The sequence below is a fragment of the Lytechinus variegatus genome, chromosome 7 (assembly GCF_018143015.1).
Source record: "Lytechinus variegatus isolate NC3 chromosome 7, Lvar_3.0, whole genome shotgun sequence".
Taxonomy (NCBI): Eukaryota; Metazoa; Echinodermata; class Echinoidea; order Temnopleuroida; family Toxopneustidae; genus Lytechinus; species Lytechinus variegatus.
Window position 1 is genome coordinate 37,863,608 of NC_054746.1, and position 19,147 is coordinate 37,882,754.

The following is a 19,147-nucleotide window of genomic DNA, read 5'->3' on the forward strand; positions in this document are numbered from 1 at the left end:
GTAGTAGATGTAGTAGTAGTAGTAGTAGTAGTAGTAGTAGTAATAGTAGTGGTAGAAGTAGTAGTAGTAGTATAAATATTAGAAGTAGTAGTAGCTGTCTTCATCGTAGTAGTAGTAGCAGTAGTAGTAGTAGTAGTAGTAGTAATAGTAGTAGTAGTAGTAGAAGTAGTAATAGTAATATTAGCAGCAGTAGTAGTAGAAGTAGCAGTCAGAGCAGCAGCAGCATTCGTATTATTAGTAGTAGTAGTTGTACTAGTAGTAGTAGCAGCAGCAGTAGCAGTAGTAGTAATAGTAGTAGTAGAAGCAACAGCAGCAGTAGAAGTAGTAGTAGTAGTATTAGCAGTAGTAGTAGTAGTAGTAGTAGGAGCAGCAGCAGCAGCATTCGTAGTAGTAGTGGTAGTAGTCGTAGTAGTAGCAGCAGCAGCAGCAGTAGTAGTAATAGTAGTAATAGTAGTAGTAATAGTAGTAGTAGAAGTAGTAGAAGTAGTAGTAGTAGTAGTAGTAGTAGTAGTAGTAGTAGTAGTAGTAGTAGTAGTAGTAGTAGTAGTAGTAGTACCTGAAACCTTAACCTCTGATAAGCAATAGGGAATATCGTACAGGCCAAGCCAATAGATCCAACACACACAGAAGTTAATAAATGAATCAGAATATTATAATAAGGAGGGGATGGGCGCGATGCTTGAGGATCATTTCAGGTCACTTACCGAGCAGAGGATACTCATATTCTGGTATTGACACGGCATTGAAACCAGTTGAAACACGGCGCCTGAAATATCAAAATATTGATAGCAATGTTACATTCAGAGGAATTTACTTGCATAACCGCTTGCTCGATAAATTGTAAGATACGAGGAACTATCTCAGAAAGCCAGAATATTGCGCCTAAATTCTTACGTGTAAGCCTACAAACAGTGATTACGTCATCGAAAAAAAATACTTTTTCTAAATGTGTCAGTTCTCTATGTTTAATTCTATGAGTTTGCTGTTCATATGAAATGTTGGTAAAAGAATTATGGGACATCTCAATTGACTTAATATTGACAGGCAAAAAAAAAGAAGAAAATAAGAATTGCATTGATTGTAAGTACTGATGCCTTACTCATCGCCTTCGATGTATTCATGAATGACACCTGCATCACTGACACCCTTCATCTCTCGAAGAGGAAGCTCATGGAAGAAAGCACGAGGTTGTTTACAATGATGGAATGTTTCTGAGTCACATGACACCTTATTTGGGTAGTGCATCATTAATCGTGCAGCCATGTTCACTTTACGTCCGATTACTGGAGGGTAATGAAAGAAGTTCATGGCTTACGTTAGAGAAGCTATCATTATGACGTTTGCTTGACCTTAGCATCGATACATAACCATAAGTTTCAATTGATTTCAATTAATTTTGGAAAGTAGTTTTCATTGATTCGGTAATACTATTAAAGATCATGTCTATTTCATGATATAGAAAAAATAGGCTAGTTTTTCCTTCTTAAAGCTAGCTTTACCATGTAGGTTCAGACCGCATTATAAAGAAAATAAAGCTAAACGTATTCATATAGATTACATAAATGATACACTTACGGAAAACCTACCCTATATCCTCGATATGTGAGAAAAATATACATTTACGGATTACCTATTTACAATTATATAGTTTGAAAGGATACGATGAAAACTCAAAACTTCAAGCTGGAAATGATTTTCATACAAAATTACATGAAAAGTCTTATCAACTGAATTATATTTCATGCAAAAATAATACCTGTGTATTCATGTCTATGTACATGACCAACTACGCCACAGAATGAAGCACCTGTTGTGACGCCAATTGATGCTTGGCTAAAATCAAGAAATATAAATCGGTTTTAATACTATTCTGAGATTGAATAAAACATTTTCCCAATTATACAAAAATATACATTGATTATAATCCTGGCATTATAAAGATCATTTGATTTCTGATATAAAGAGGTGAAATAGGTGAAATAAATAGGGAAATATGCATTCTCTAACATAGTTTTACATTATACCTAACATTTTTTATATGATGTATGATGCAGGGTTGTGAGTGGTCACAAATAAAAAAAAAAAGATCTGAAAAAAGCGGAAGAATATTGAAAAAGTCTGAAAAAGAAAGAGCTCCCATACTTTTTGTACAGAGGAAAGCCAAATATAAGCTGAAATTCAGCTGAAAATCAGTACCAAAAAAATCTGAAATCAGATAAAAATCTGAACTCTCACACCCCTGATGATGAGTAAATTGCTTTGAAATAGACGAAAGGTACTTCGATAAAGTTCAACTTCATTTTTCAGCATCAACTTGACAGAATTCGCACAATGAAAAGTCTACCATGTAAAATTGTGTGAAATTCATCTATAGTACATATGGATTGATTTATTGAAGTATTGGGTTTTTTTCTTTTTATTTAACTTAAAACTATAAGGCCGAGCTCAAAAGCCTCGAGTACTATCTGGATGTACAGTAGTACATTAAAAAAAAGTTAAAACAAAAAATTAAATCAGGGAATTGTTATCAATTCCCTGCTTAAATCAAAATGCTCATTCGAAGAAATCTTTCATGTTTGGAAACTGTTTTTTTTAAAGACAATTATTACACCTGTACAAAACAATTAGCGGTTTTGTCTGCGTGCTAATACCATGTAAATAATCACACTTTTTATAACAAGCAGTCCATTAACCATAACTATATTTAGAGCATGTCTAAATATAAAACTTCTTTTAATAGTAAAGCTTAACAGTTCAAGTTTGAATAAATAAGACGATGATCATGCCACAAAAATAGAAAGAGATTGAAGCCTAATCTAAAAATACTTGATATGAGCAACACACTTCTGACTGTGTGACGATATCCAGAGTCAGTCATTCGCGAAATATCAAAGGAGACGATAGCAACATGTCAGGTGCTTCTCGTCTGACAACCATTTTACTCAAACTTTCTTTCTGACTTTAAAGGTTGAAGGATTCGAGAGGTGAAGGTAAGGACCCTAGGTAAGGAGCGGAAGGGGACAGGGATAATTGCTGTAACACAGATTAAAGGGGGCCCTTAACGATTATATTTGAAGAGGAATAAATATTAAGTAAAATAGTGAACATGTTATCAAAATAGGAAACAAAAATCAGCAATCCGAATGAGTGCCATTGTTTTGAGACTATAGGAAAAGAAACAACACTTTGTTATATCAAGTCGTTTAACTTTCTGCTCTAAGATACATAGCTTGATTTTGAATAGCAAACATTGTTCCTTGTTCATTGATGTTTCATGCTATAAACAAGAAACGTTATAAACGTTTTAGAAAAAATAGTGCAAAATATGGAAACTTTACATTTCACTCGAATTTGAGAAAACTTCCGCGTCTTGCTTGTTTGGTTTCGCTCTATCCATTCAAATTAAGCTGTCATCAGGATGAAGTATGCCCCATCGTCATCTACCAAAGATCATTCATGCAACGGTGAGATTTGTAACCGATATACAATAGTGGATTTATTGTCCGGGGACCTATCCCCTCTACACTATAACTCACAATATGAATAATACCTCATCCGTGCATAGTAGATTGCTGTGAAATATGCACATATGTGGCACACTTGGGGTTTTTCCGTTGGATATACTGATCGGGAGGTACCTTAATTCTTTTCACAGAGTCTGCTGCCAAAATTTGTCACTATCGAATTTTATGTCTCAATGAGAATATAATGACCACTTAATCTTTGTATTAGTTTCTTCTGTCTGCACGCATGAGTCATGGAACCTTCAAACGTCCATGAATCTCGTCACTGTCTGCAAGGGTATTGTTTATGTACATTCGGGATTGTTTTATAACACTCTTGTATGAAAGAAATGACTCTCAATTTTGCTTTACGAATGATTCAGATCTGCTTGTATCAATACGTAATAGGGGGTTTCCCCCTATGATCTCGCGAAGTATTTCAGAAAAAGTGTACTTTTTTTAATGACATGTGTAAAACGGGAGAAAATCATTTCAATGATGAAATAACACATGAACCATCTTTAATGTTCATAATTGTTGATTAAAAGATTTTTGAAAAATTCTTCGCGTTCACACATGAAAATAAATTTCGATTTTTTTTTTATTTTAAAAATAACATGAAAGATAGCAAGAGATCACAGTATGCACATTCATAACGACGGAACATAGATCAATTTCAGAATAACATGTGTATACTATACACACACACATATATATGCGTTTACAGGTAGTATACGTATTAAAGACAATTCAAATCATCGTAGCAGTAGTTTTTAAGGCTGATACTCACATGATGTTGTTTGTTCCTTTCAAAAGTTCAATCATACGATAAGAACATCTTAGAGCACGAGCGCAATCATCTTCATGTTTGTAGCCTGGTAGACCAAAGATGGCTAAGAATGTGCACCCCTATAATATAAAGATATGTTTTTATTTATTTCATTTTTAATTTTCCTTTTCCAGCTGTCTATTAAATTATTTTGATTCAGACTCGGCATAATGATAATAATATGATTCCACCTAAGGGCAAATTTCAGATAAATGACGGTCGATTATTAGCTAAAACTTTGTGGTCATTTAGTGACTTGTTTCATCGAGTCAAAAAGTCAATAAAAAGTCAAAATTTTCTATGACAAGTTTAATATCAGCTACAAATTATAATGAATGATTTCAATGGCTTTAATCTGTTCTTCAAATTGTTTAGTGTAACAACTTTTAGTAAACGGGTCATATATACATGTATATCTATATAAAACAAAATAAATTCAGTAAATGCTGTTGCCGATCAAATTCTATTATATAAATGAATCATAATCAGAAGGCGCATTTTCAGGCAGTTATCATATCGACGTCTGTCTGTGAATGCACCCTATGATTGTGATTGATTTGATCACTGTCATTTACTCCTGAGGCCCGTCTTACAACGAGTTGTGATTGATTCGATCAATAACAACTCAAGAAAGCCAGCAAAGTCAACATATAAATGCATGTTAGTTCATGAAATTTTCTAGATATGAATGTATATCCATAAATTCATTGATTTCTTGACAATTTGGTGTGTTCGGTGTTCTCCTCTGTTTAAAAGGGAAATTTTGCAAATTTCCTGTAGAAAAAAATAGGACAATGATGGATTTCAAGAGAGTTACAGCTGATTGCATCAATTGTAACTCTTTATAAGACGGGGCCCTGATGAAGACAAAGGATCGGAGACTGGACTGGCAAAAGCATTGGCTGGATTTCATTTGTCATATAAATAAATAAATGTCGAATAAATGAATAAATAAACAAATGTCGAAGGCTGAAGAGGCGTGCGTTTTCATTAATTTGGAGCTCATTGAATTAAGGTATTGATTACATAGATACTTCTTTGATTGAAGCCTTGATGAATTCCTTTTTAAAATCTAAAATTTGCTTGTGGAAAATTTCTTTGAGGATACAGTGCCAGAGAGATAGAGAAAATATTATGTAAGTCACTCTTTTCAGAGAAAAATGAGATTCCGACATTGATCCAGCTAGTTTGGAAATAAAATGATGCGGAGGTCCTTGATGTACCTCGCGACCTAATTAGATTACTTTAGATTATTCATCACATTGAAGGTACATGTAAAGTTGAGCTTTGCTCGCATTTCATCCTGTTCAAAAGGTACGAGAACTGGTGGCAACGATTACTATTCCAGAGGGGAAAAAATATACCGATTTTTTTTCTTGACGACTACTTTAATATCTGTTTTATTAAAAATGACAGTTCTCTATTGAAAATGTTACAATCTCGAATAGTCAGACTATTGCATGCATTACTTTAACATCATAATACTTTTATTAGGGTGTCTGGAGAAAAAAATTATTTTTCTTATTTCAAGAAAATGTGATTTTGAAGAGAAATGACCTTTAGACTGACAGAAATGTAACATTTTTGAAAAAATCCAATTATTGGCTGCAAAAAAGAATGAAATAAGGTCAATTTTCAGCATTTCTCTGCCATAGACTGTGTAGTTAAGAAATGGACACACACAAATCCAAATTTTTAGCTTCCGAGAGCTGTTTTAAATTTATTATTAATGCCAAAAACTTGTCCATAAAGAGTCAAATAGGATTTTTTTATGCTCTTTCTGATGGTATGACTTATAAAGATTTGGAAACCAGATTACAATGAAAAATTGCGACAAAGTGAAAAAATTGTGCAAAACAGAAATGTCATTTTCCCATAGAAAACGCATGGGGAAATGGCAATCTCAACACACACAAACATAAGGGTTTGCAATTTATCTCTAAATCCTTATTTAAAATGATCATATAAACTTGTCCTTACTGTCAAAAGAAGCCCCTGAATTTTCTCTTTCCAAATATGCCAAACACAAATAATAATCAATTCAGATCACATTTTTCTAGTACCCTGAACTTCCTGAAAAAATGGGCCATATTTTTCCCCTAAATCAGCCTGTTTTATGCCGACACTTTTTAGTGTGGATTCAGACACCCTACTTTTATTTATTTTTCATTTCATAGATGCGTCTGTACTTTACCTTATCAAACATGAAGACTTTGTTAAGACAACCTGAAACAAAATTTGAAGGAAAAACAGAGTTATTAAAGGAGGAGAGCTGAGATAGAGTGGAATAAGAATACAATATAGATGATTTATCACAAGAAAAATAAATTGCGTCCGGAAAGCCAAATCACATATTTTCATAGGATAGGCATACATAAGAAATACATTAAAAACGCAATATAACAACATGCATCTATAGCAACCATAATTATACATGTATATGGAAAGTGCCAATAAGGGAGGGAAAAAACCCCAAAGACTTGCGCCCACTAGAATGATCTTGCATTAAGAAGTAGTATCAAATGATTGACATTTCAAATCATACACTGATATTGTATGAGATTCATACCACCTAAAAAAGAGGGAGGGGAGACCAAAGAATATACCTTCAAATGCAAGCATACTGTCGTATATGACGTTGAAAGCATCTTGAAGACTGTCACTTTCATCAATGTCGGCGCCACTTTTAAAGATAAGGTTGATGAACACCACAGAAACTTGACGCATCTCTGATAAGTACTCAAGGGGCATGTCATCGTCAATCTATATATAAAATCAACATCGTAAATGCATGTTTGACAAAGCATAGATTTGTTTAGTTTTTGTAATGGGTAAAACGAAAAACGAAACATAGAGTTACAGGTTGTCTTGATGAATCGTTAACTTGAAATTAGAAAATATTGCATCACAGCTTATTTTAAAGAACAGCTAATTTTCAGTACAAAAACGAACATCATCTTATAGATAGGAATGAAGGTTAACCAAACATCTCAATCTTGTTTGTTTCAATATTTTTCAATGGCTGTATATTTCTTTACTTTTCCCATATCAAGCCTACCTTCTGAAGAACGGGCTTGATAATGTACTTCCGCAAACGAGCTTTCTCGTCATCTGTCGGTGAAACAAACACGGCTGGTCTCTCTGTGAAGAAGAAGTAGGGGAAAGTGAACTAATTTTGAAATTCCGCCAAGGTCGTATTTGCCAAAAACACAGATTCAGGTAAACATTTTTAGGCTTTTATTCTCTTGCCATATACTAGTATACATATTCATTTTTATTTATCACGTAACTTTTTATAGAATAGCAAAACAATAGAACAATTAAAAGAAACAAACATACACTTTGCACAAGTATATTATAAACTAATCACATCTTGCAAGACTTGGACTATTAACCGAAAATTCACTGATACAAGCACAGGTAAATCTTTTTAACATGCCTTTTGACACCGTAAATTTTCTCACCTTATACTCTTATCATGTGGTACATGATAACAAGATTATTGATTTGATGACCTTTGAGAAACTTTCATTCTACAAACATAATTACAATTTTCGCTAAGCTTACGTCTACCACGAGCGTCCTGTTCAACTGCTGAATCAGTGATCTCAGCATCACCATACATAGCATCCGTCATTGAAGGTTTAGGAACTCCCATACGAGCATTAGCAGCCTGGTTCTGAAGAAGATAAGCTCCAGTTGATAGTCGTCTCCATCCTGTAAATCTTTCATCTGATTCAAAATGCAAAATAATTTCAACCATTTGACGTGGGCTTTCTTATGCTCTTGAGGCCTGGTCACACCGCCAAGACTTTGTTGGAGCGTTCCTGGAGCGGTGAAAAAATAAATCACCGCTCGTTACCGTTCACCACCGTTTTAAAAGAAGTTGGCCCACGTTAAGGCAACGATGTATACGCTCGGCCACCACTGATGGTCCCTCCTACCGCTCCGAAAGTTTCGAGCTGCACAAAATATTGCGAGCGGTGAGGAGAGGGCAATTTTCCGCTCCGGCAAAGTTCACCACCGCTCCAACAACGCCCAGTCAAAGTTTGGCACCGCTAGACGCAAGTTCGTGGACGCTTGGGTCCGCTAAGCCAACGCAGAAATCTTGAACGCTGGACCACCGCTGCTTCGCCAGCTTTGCCCGGTGGTGATTAAACGTCGCACAAACTTTGGTGAAGCGGTTCTAAGCGTTTTACGAGCGGACACGTTGTTGCTGGAACGGTGTCGGGCGTTGAAGAAGCGATCCATTGCGGTGATTAACTTTGGTTTGGCGTTAGTATGGAGGTGTCGGACTGGGGCAAGCATTTGGCTATAAATACGGGGAGAAATGGACCAGGAGTCCTTTTGGATATCAGGACTTCTATCAAAGCAATCCGCTCAGCTCCGAAGTCAAAAGCGGTATGCCGCTAATTCAACTTTAAACCCCCGCATGCACAGAACGCCGCTCTATCAACGCTCGCGTCATCGCCAAACCAACGCTAAAGCAACGCCGGCTTCAGTGGTGCACGCTAAGGCAATACGCATATTTCCGATTTTTGTTCCAATTTTGTGCGCGGTGACGAGAGTTGTCGAAATTCGGCCCCTCTCCCTATCGTTCAGGGAATACTCCAACAAAGTTCGGGGGGTGTGACCAAGCCTTTATATAATGCTTTTGAGTACCGAGTATCAGAAAGTTAACTCATTTTCTATATCAAGTTTCTTTGGTGTTAACTTTCAAATTTAAGTTTATAGTTTGATAGCGCTATCCTACATGTTTATCCATCTCGTACACTTTACAATAGGCTTTAGCCCATGTTTAAAGTCTTATGAATGTATTATCATATTTTTTTAATTTACAAAAAGAGCGAAACATGTAGTAATGGAATTGTAGAAATAATATTAACAACAATAATTCTAAAATTGGTAAAATGCAGTCAATATCAGAGAAATATATATGTAAATTTATTAATTTTCACATACACACCTCTTAGAGGGGCTTTACCTCCCACCCCACGCTGACGTTGATTGGCTGGAAGACTTGAAGATGCTTTCATACCTTTCCCAGGTTCAATGGGCTTACGACGATGATACGCTGTCACCTGATCCACAGATAATATCAAATAGGGAGCTAGATATTTTATCACATTGCTTTATGTATTAAAGCCAGTGGTAGTTTATCAAAGGGCACCATAGTGATTGTGCTAGCATTTTAAATATATTTCCTTTATTGTCTCACTCTGCATGCAATTAATCCAAGTTATAATTTTTTTTAGTTGCACATATATATTTTTTTTAATAGGAATCATATTGAGCATTCAGCACGTACTGTCATTGCATCAATGGTGTATATTGTCATACAATTCAAATTAAACTTAATTTCATGTACATGTAGCTTCAAGTCTAAAGTTCTTTAAGATCGTTATGTTTCATCTCTCGATCTTTGTCTCCAGGGTTTGTCTGAGGAGGAAATGTTCATATGAAGTCTTAGTATTCCTCATGCAATACTTAAAATAGATGTTAATTGACGTGATTACCGCAATGTGTTTGTCATCTGATTTGAAGGTATGGTCGATAAGATCATGGTCAGGGCAGTAGGCCCAAACTTTTGGAGAGAGGATGACATCGCCTGATAGAGCAAACTTCTCAGCAATGTTTGCCTCGAGTACTGCTGGACCACTCAGGACAAAGTGTATGCATCCTTCATTGCCAATGGTCGTGACTCTGACAGGTCCGATGGAAAGAGCTAGTCAACATGACAAAGGGACAGGTGAAATTATGTCAAGAATAATTAAAGGAAACAGAGAATGGACTACAGGAAGGAAAGGGTCGAACGGGGTGGGGGAGGACTTGATATGGTTCAAGCCAGCAATGCACACGGCGTATAGAAAGAAACATGAGAAGCGAACGGAACTAAGAAAATCTGAAAGTCATCCGAAGCAAAATCATTGTCTTCTGCTCTTAATAGCTAAACGCAAATTCTCTGTCTTCAGTGGAGACCAGAATCAAATATTGCAAAATACAAAAGATGGGGGTTTTCCCCATGGTGAATTAAATGTAAAAATTACAATGATTTTTATGTTTACATATATAATTGGGCAACTGGTGGTATTTTTCAATGATTCTTTATTTACCTATCTTTACTCTGAGTTTGACGCCAACCTCCGTGTCCCAGTTATCACATCTATCCTGGATACGAAGACCACACTTGATGACACGTGTTAGGATGTGATCCATGTTTGCTCTAGTCACCTTCCATAAGGCTAGAAAAGCATCACCTGACACAAAGCAAACATACATCGCTATTAGCTTTCTCTACATATCGGGATGCATAATATACAACATCATGATAGACTGTTAATACTTCGCAGATAGTTGTTGGTAAAACTTGTGTGCGTGATGGAAATAATAATGCTCATAGTGATTGTACATGTAGGCATGGACCTACTGTGCAGATATGCGTATTCACTTGGTCTTCCTACTTTAAAAAAGTGTATTTGACAGAAACACTTTATGTCTTGCACTGCATGCAGGATTCTTTTTTATTAGTATCATTATTATTTATTATTATTTCAACATCGTTGTTTGGTTGGTACACATATTTTCATAGAAATAAACACCTGAAAGAGCGCTTGGGGAGACAACCCAAATATTAATCATGTATGAACAAAATGAAAATGTAACAATTTCTTCTTCGTTTGTTTTACAATAAAACAAGATCGGTCTTTGTTGCTTCGGGCGCAACGGCTATTCCCTACCTCGTACAGAGCAGACCTGCCAACCTTCTACAACCAAAACAAGTATTCTTATAAGGGAAAAAAAGTATTTTTGACAATTAAAAAAAGAGTATTTTTAAAAATTTGTCTCAACGTAACAATCGCCAGTCTGTTCGGTCAATAAACATGTGAAATGTCTCCACTTGAAAACTTGATAATTCAACCTTTTAAACATGTGCTCGGACACAAGAATTTACTTGTTCTTTTCATGCAACAAGTAACTGGTCCGACAGATATTTTTACCGGTCTGGGACTGTTGGACCGGCGCTAGTGTCACATGCTGTGTATAATACATATATGCCTACTCCATTATTAGAAAAAAGAAACAAATCATACAAAATAAGTATTGGTGTATTTATAACAAAAGAGGAACGGTTGGCATGTCTGAGAGAGCTATCTTTGTTTACAAATTCATTCACCTCCCTTTCACAAGGTAAATAAAAATCGTAATTTGAATGATTCCAGTGAAAAATATCTAGCACGTGTGAAACCAAACTAGAACATGATTAGAATTACGAACGCTAATCACAGTCAAGATTACAATATAGTCCAGGATAGAAGAGGAATAACCTTGTTTTTTTTAAATTATATATACAATATTTTTTGATGGTTTCTTGTCAATTCGAGGGTGCTGATTACGAATCTGAATGATGCCACTCGTGTAACCTTTAGCATTTTCCGCAAATCAGCAAAATCAAAAATGGCCGCCAAAATATGCAAATTACGCATGAAAATCATAAAATTGACTATGATATGCATGAAATTGTATGGCAGGAGTGAAATACTCTCTGAAAAAATAATTTTTGACAATATATTTATTTTCCTGATATTCAAAATGGCTGCCATAGGCCCTTGTATACTCTATTATGTACAATATGAATAGGGAAAACTAATTTTCACAGAAATGAGCACTAAATTGAAAAAATATCGCGATGTATGAACTAAGTAATAAATGCAAATCATCATTACTAACGAGATATATCATTTATTATGTCATATATGGGAACAGTGCTGTATTTTGATACATAAAATAGCCGCCACTGGCCCAAACAGTATTGCGTACAAAGGCAATGGGGGCCAAAAAATTCACAAGAGTGATCACTATGATGCATGTTATTAAGATTAAACGAGTGGAATACTGACTAAAAACATAATTGTTATCGAAATATATTATTAATATGCGATGTATGTGATGAATGCTGTATTTTGATATTCAAAAGTATTATGCACCGTAATGAGAAAGAGGAGCAAAGAAATCACAAGAGTGAGCACTAAGATGCATATGCATGTGATAAATTAATGGGATACTCTCTAGAAACGTATTTTCTAACGAAATATATCATTCAGGTTTCAAGTTTGTGTTAAATACTGTATTTTGACTTTCAAAATGGCCGCCATCGACATTAACTGTATTATGTACAATGCAAAGTGGGAAACCAATATTCATAGAAGTAAGCACCATAATAGTGATCTATGAGTAAAATATTGTCTGAAAGCATAATTACTATTAAGATATATAATTTATTCTGCCAGTTAGGTGATAAATACTGTTATTTTAAATTAAAAATAGCCGCTACAGGCCCTTACGGTATTATGCACAATGTGAATGGGAACAAATCATTTCAATAAAATTTGGCTTTGCTGGCCAGATGCCGGGGCCAAATAGTGATGTATGAGCGAAATGTTGTCTGAAAACACGATTTATTACAAAATATATCATATCTTATGTAATTTAGGTGATGAATACTGCATTTCAACATTCATAATGGCTGCCATATGACCTTTTTGTGAACATTATTTGTCTCCACTCAAATTGTATATTATATGATAAGGGCCTATGGTGGCCATTTTCAATTTAAAAATGCAGCATTTATCACCTAACTGGCAGAATAAATTATATATCTTAATAGTAATTATGCTTTCAGACAATATTTTACTCATAGATCACTATTATGGTGCTTACTTCTATGAATATTGGTTTCCCACTTTGCATTGTCCGTATTCATATTGTACATAATAGAGTATACAATGGCCTATGGCGGCCATTTTGAATATCAGGAAAGTAAATATCTTGTAAAAAAAAAACAAATTTTATGATTTTCATGGGTAATTTGCATATTTTGGCGACCATATTGGATTTTGCCAATTTGCGGAAAATGCTCAAAGTTACAAGAGTGGCATCATCCAGATTTGTAATCAGAACCCTCGAATTGACAAGAAACCATCAACAAATTTTGTATAATAAATAAAAAAAACAAGGTTATGCCTCTTCTTTCCTGGACTATATTGTAATCTTGACTGTGATTATCGTTCGTAATTCTAATAATGTTCTAGTTTGGTTTCACACATGCTAGATATTTTTCATTAGATTTAGTCAATTTTCTATGGGGCCTATCCTGGACTAATAGCAATCACCATTACAATGATATTTCAAGATTCACGTGTGAAAGGGCCCGAAGACGGATTGATAGCTCTTATCGAATCCAAGTGTTCTTTCGAGTGTGCATTTCCATTGTTGCACGTAGCTTAATGTATATACTGGAAATAGATATTTTCTTCTTCATTCACTTTTTGTCGCTTTTAAGAAATCCTTTGGAACCCATGAAAGAGAGTTGTCATTTAAAGATACATGATACACGTTTCAAAATCCAAGTATACTGGGATACAGAAATCCTTTAAAACGAGTCGCCATCGAGGAAGGGATATTTACGAATTAGAAATCCTCAACACTGCTCGATGACCTCGTTCTCTCAGCAATCTATGGCCGGTATCCAAGAAATATCATTGTCTTCATCATGATTCTACCGCGTAATCCCAAACAGACCTTCCATTTGAATGCTTAATACAAGAGATTTCTCAATGACAAAGCAAAATGGCTATATTTAGCCTCGCATTTTCACAAGACTTTTTATTACTGCCAACATTAATATGATATGTGTCGGAAAAGACGAGTCTCAATAGATACAGTACAATGCCAAGTATAGTTTCTATTTGATTTTGTTTTTAAAAAAAGAACAATCGATAGTCCATTTGACAAGTGCTGCTACATGGACGTAGATGATTGCCTCCCCGCAATCTTCAACATATTAAAGATGTAATAGCAAACAGGTTGATTTTCATCACTCATGTAAGTTATCAAACTCTGCCATTTGAGGCAAACACTCAGATAATTATATTTATTGATTTATTTTATTGATTTTTTATTTATTGATAACGCTAGAATTAACCCTCGTATACAACAAGTGGAATGCCTCTGGCCGTCTCACCTGCATCACGCGATTCAACATAGCAGCAGTGCTGACTTTGAAAACTACTATAACTCGCACAAGATGTTCAGTGATACTTGGTTACTCGGTTTATTGGTTACTTACTTGGTTACGTTTTATGAACTAGATCAATAGGATGGTAATTCAACAAATACCCCTAATGTGGCCAAAAGTTATTGACCTCACATGACCTTTGACCTTGATCATGTGACCTGAAACATGATATTCAGTGATACTTGATTACTCTTATGTCCAAGTTTCAAAAGTCAGATCAATAAACTTGCAAAGTTATGATGGTAATTCAACAGATACCCCATTATGGCCAAAGTTCATTGACCTTTGACCTTGGTCATGTGACCTAAAATGCGCACAGGATGTTCAGTGATACTTGATTACTCTTATGTCCAAGTTTTATGAACTAGACCAACAAACATTCAAAGTTATGATGGTAATTCAACAAATACCCCCAATTCGGCCAAAGTTCATTGACCCTAAATGACCTTTGACCTTAATCATGTAACCTGAAACTTGCACAGGATGTTAAGTGATACTTGATTACTATTATGTCCAAGTTTCATGAACTAGGTTCATATACTTTCTAAGTTATGATGTCATTTCAAAAACTTAACCTTAGGTTAAGATTTGATGTTGACGCCGCCGCCGCCGTCGGAAAAGTGGCGCCTATAGTCTCACTCTGCTATGCAGGTGAGACAAAAATGCCTTAAACGTAAAACTGATGTGTTTTTATAGTGATATGAACATTGCAAGTTCTAAAATATCTTACAGTCTACCACAGAATTAAAATAACCCCAAGTAATAATAAAAACAACTGTATTTTGAGGTATAGTAATCCATGTCAGAGGCACCAGTAAATAAGTTAAGATGAATAATGAACATCACATTCATGTCCAAAATAGTCTACCTAAATTATAAAGATACTACCTGTGATTCTACTATACCTGCGAACTTGAGGACGTCTCCCTCCGTGCCCAGGATGTTCTCTACTATTTCTCCGAGATAGTCATTAAGAGTTCGAGAAAGACGGTCCGTACCACAACCTGATCGTGAACTCATGCTGTATCGCTCGCATAAGGCAGTGAAACCTATGTAGGGCGATAAGATATGATCATACTATGATTTGTTTGTATTTTAATATTAGATGTCATATGTTTTAATTCAACTGAAAGTTCTATGGCAGTCTTGCCTGCAATCCGCGATAGCAGCAGTGCTGGCTTTAATAGCAAGTGGAATGCCTCTGGCGGTCGCACAGAATGTTCAGTGACACTTGATTACTCTTATGTCCTTGTTTTATGAACTAGACAGAGATATGATGGTAATTCAACAGCCCCCCATTATGGCCAAAGTTCATTGACCTTTGACCATGTGACCTGAAACTTGCACATGAAGTTCAGTGATACTTCATACTATTATGTCCAAGTTCCATGAATCAGATCCGTAAACTTTCAAAGTTATCAGTGGCGTAACTACGGGGGGCATGGGGGGCACGTGCCCCCCCCCCATCGGCTGGCCAAAAAAAAAAAAAAAAACGGGGAAAAAGAGAAAAAGAGGGAGAAAGAAAGAACAAGTGGAATGCCTCTGGCCGTCTCACCTGCATCACGCGGTTCAATATAGCAGCAGTGCTGACTTTGAATACTACTCTAACTCGCACAAGATGTTCAGTGATACATGGTTACTCTTATGTCCACTTTTTATGAACTAGACCAATAAACTTACAGAGATATGATGGTTATTCAACAAAAAACCCCAACATGGCCAAAGTTCATTGACCTTACATGACCTTTGACCTTGATCATGTGACCTGAAACTCAAACAGGATGTTCAGTGATACTTGATTACTCTTATGTACAAGTTTCATGAATCAGATCCATAAACTTTCAAAGTTATGATGGTAATTCAACAGATAACCCAAATCGGCCAAAGTTCTTTGACCTTTGACCTTGGTCATGTGACCTGAAACGCGCACAGGATGTTCAGTGATACTTGATTACTCTAATGTCCAAGTTTAATGAACTAGACCAATAAACTTTCAAAGTTATGATGGTAATTCAACAGATACTCCCGATTCGGCCAAAGTTCATTGACCCTAAATGACCTTTGACCTTAATCATGAGACCTGAAACTTGCACAAAATTTTCAGTGATGCTTGATTACTATTATGTCCAAGTTTCATGAATCAGATCCATAAACTTTCAAAGTTATGATGGGAATTCAACAGATATCCCCAATTCGGCCAAAGTTCATTGACCCTAAATGACCTTTGACCTTGGTCATGTGACGTGAAACTCATGCAAGATGTTCAGTGATACTTGATTAACCTTATGTCCAAGTTTCATGAACTAGGTCCATATATTTTCTAAGTTATGATGACATTTCAAAAACTTAACCTCAGGTTAAGATTTCGATGTTGATTCCTCCAACATGGTCTAAGTTCATTGACCCTAAATGACCTTTGACCTTGGTCATGTGACATGAAACTCTGATAGGATGTTCAGTAATACTTGATTAACCTTATGGCCAAGTTTTATTAACTAGGTCCATATACTTTCTAAGTTATGACGTCATTTCAAAAACTTAACCTCAGGTTAAGATTTGATGTTGACGCCGCCGTCGCCGTCGGAAAAGCGGCGCCTATAGTCTCACTTTGCTTCGCAGGTGAGACAAAAACGTAGTGGGGGATGAAAAAATATTGTATATTATACTATGTTATATATAACGTATTTTATTACATAAGAAATATTTTTCATAACTAAATGAAACATAATTTGCTTAGGGTCTATGTGTTCATCATTCCTGCTGCTCGCATTGTCTGTTCAATTCCTGGTGTACTAAAACATCCCGCTTTCAAATCAATATACACCAAATAGGCCTATAGTTCCAGTTATCATTGTTTTATGTAGTGGTATATTATACTTCTTTTTCATGATTACGTAAAGTGATGGCCCCCTTTTAAGGTCTGAATACAAAACATTTCCAATCCGTACTTACGTTCGCGTTAGTGGATTGATGAGATATGTTAACTCTTCATGAATTCTAAAAAACAATTATTAAAATGTCCATTTTTCTAGTCTGAATATCGAAAATTTTCAGCTCGCGCTTCGCGCTCGCATCATTTGTATATTGAAATACTTTTGGTCTTATTAAATTCCTACGAGCAAGCATTAGAATGCCCTCTTCAGGTTTGAATTTCAAAAATTTTCAGCTCGCGCTCGCAATATTTGATTAATGATATATGTATCATGTTCATGATTACAATGACTACAAAAAGTGTTTCAGGTGTTTAAATGTAATTCTAACAAAATAACCATGCGCTTGGCGCTCGCATTAGATGGTTGTGGTGAGATACGTATGCCCTTCATGAATTTCTTTAAAAATTCTTGTCCCTGATCGGGGTCAACTATATATGCAAAAAAATCAGCTCGCGCTTCGCGCTCGCAATGTTTGTTTAGTGAGACAGGTATGTATCATGATTGTAAAAAATAGCTTATAATGTCTTTTTTTAGGTCTGAATATAAAAAAAAAATCAGCTCGCGCTTCGCGCTCGCATTAATTGATCAGTGAGATACATATTCGTTTAATGGAACGATCCGTAATATTTCTCTTTTTAGGTCAGTATAGGCCTACCTCGCAATTCTTGAGCGCGGTTCGCGCGCCCACGAAGTGACTCAAATTTTTTGCTGGTGCCCCCCCCATGCCGTGACCCACGGTACGCCAATGAAAGTTATGATGGTATTTCAACAGATACCCCCAATTCGGCCAAAGTTCATCGACCCTAAATGACCTTGACCTTGGTCATGTGACTCAAACCTCAGGCATGATATTTAGTAATACTTGATTAACCATATGTCCAAGTTTCATGAACTAGGTCCATATATTTTCTAAGTTATGCTGTCATTTCAAAAACTTAACCTTCGGTTAAGATTTGGTGTTGACGCCGCCGCCGTCGGAAAAGGGGCGCCTTTAGTCCACTCTGCTATGCAGGTGAGACAAAAACTAAGGTGAATAATTGTTCACAAAAACATTCATATGACAATTTCATTTACCATAAATGACCTTTGACCTTGATCATGTGACCTAAGACTTACTTGCAAGACGATCAGTTATACATGCTCACCCTAACTTCCAAGTTTCATGAACTAGATCAATATCCTTTTAAAGTTATGACATTTCAAACATTTATTAACCTTAATTAAGATTTCGATGTTGATTCCCCAGCAGGATCTAAAATAACTGACCCTATATGACCTTTGACCTTATGACCTAAAACTTATGCAAGACGATCAGCGATACTTGATTACTCTTTTATTAAAGTTTCATTAACTATAGATCCCCGGACGAGATCCAATTTAAAGCTCGATCCACAGTGATGGTTAAAAATCTGGCCTTTTTGCCAAACCTTTGCAGTGGTGCTAAAAAGTTAGTGAACCCCACAAGAAAATGGACATATCTAAAAGTGTTCAAGTTTTGCAATGACGTCTGGTGACAAAACATTACATTCAATAAACTTTGTTTCTCTGGGCTAGCCTGACATTGTAGTGTTCTGTTGCTGTCTACATTCAACACTGGGCATAAAGAAGTGCATTTTGTGGTGGGCTTTACTAATTTTCTAGCACCTCTGTATGTATACATCTCAGCTTGACAAAGATAAAATAGAAAAACTGTATAGGTCTTTAATTTACAATGGGGATGAATGCGTCAGCCGTTGGTTTACAAAAAAAAAAACAATAACACAAATTTGATTAACCAGACAAACTAGACGAATGTATTCATCATTGT

General features: G+C 35.7%; 1 protein-coding gene across 1 annotated transcript in view; it reads right to left on the minus strand.

Moving 5' to 3' along the window:
• The window catches only part of LOC121419203 (adenylate cyclase type 10-like), a 51,269-nt gene that overhangs the window by 24,929 nt on the left and 7,193 nt on the right, over positions 1 to 19,147 (minus strand). Inside the window, exons 3-14 of the mRNA XM_041613560.1 lie at positions 15,313 to 15,456; positions 10,446 to 10,589; positions 9,849 to 10,057; positions 9,299 to 9,413; positions 7,900 to 8,064; positions 7,391 to 7,473; positions 6,939 to 7,095; positions 6,527 to 6,558; positions 4,294 to 4,412; positions 1,757 to 1,833; positions 1,100 to 1,283; positions 705 to 766 (exon numbers count right to left, since the gene is read on the minus strand). Of these exons, the coding sequence (XP_041469494.1) occupies positions 705 to 766; positions 1,100 to 1,283; positions 1,757 to 1,833; positions 4,294 to 4,412; positions 6,527 to 6,558; positions 6,939 to 7,095; positions 7,391 to 7,473; positions 7,900 to 8,064; positions 9,299 to 9,413; positions 9,849 to 10,057; positions 10,446 to 10,589; positions 15,313 to 15,456 (1,491 nt within the window). The remainder of the gene's footprint in view (positions 1 to 704; positions 767 to 1,099; positions 1,284 to 1,756; positions 1,834 to 4,293; positions 4,413 to 6,526; positions 6,559 to 6,938; positions 7,096 to 7,390; positions 7,474 to 7,899; positions 8,065 to 9,298; positions 9,414 to 9,848; positions 10,058 to 10,445; positions 10,590 to 15,312; positions 15,457 to 19,147) is intronic.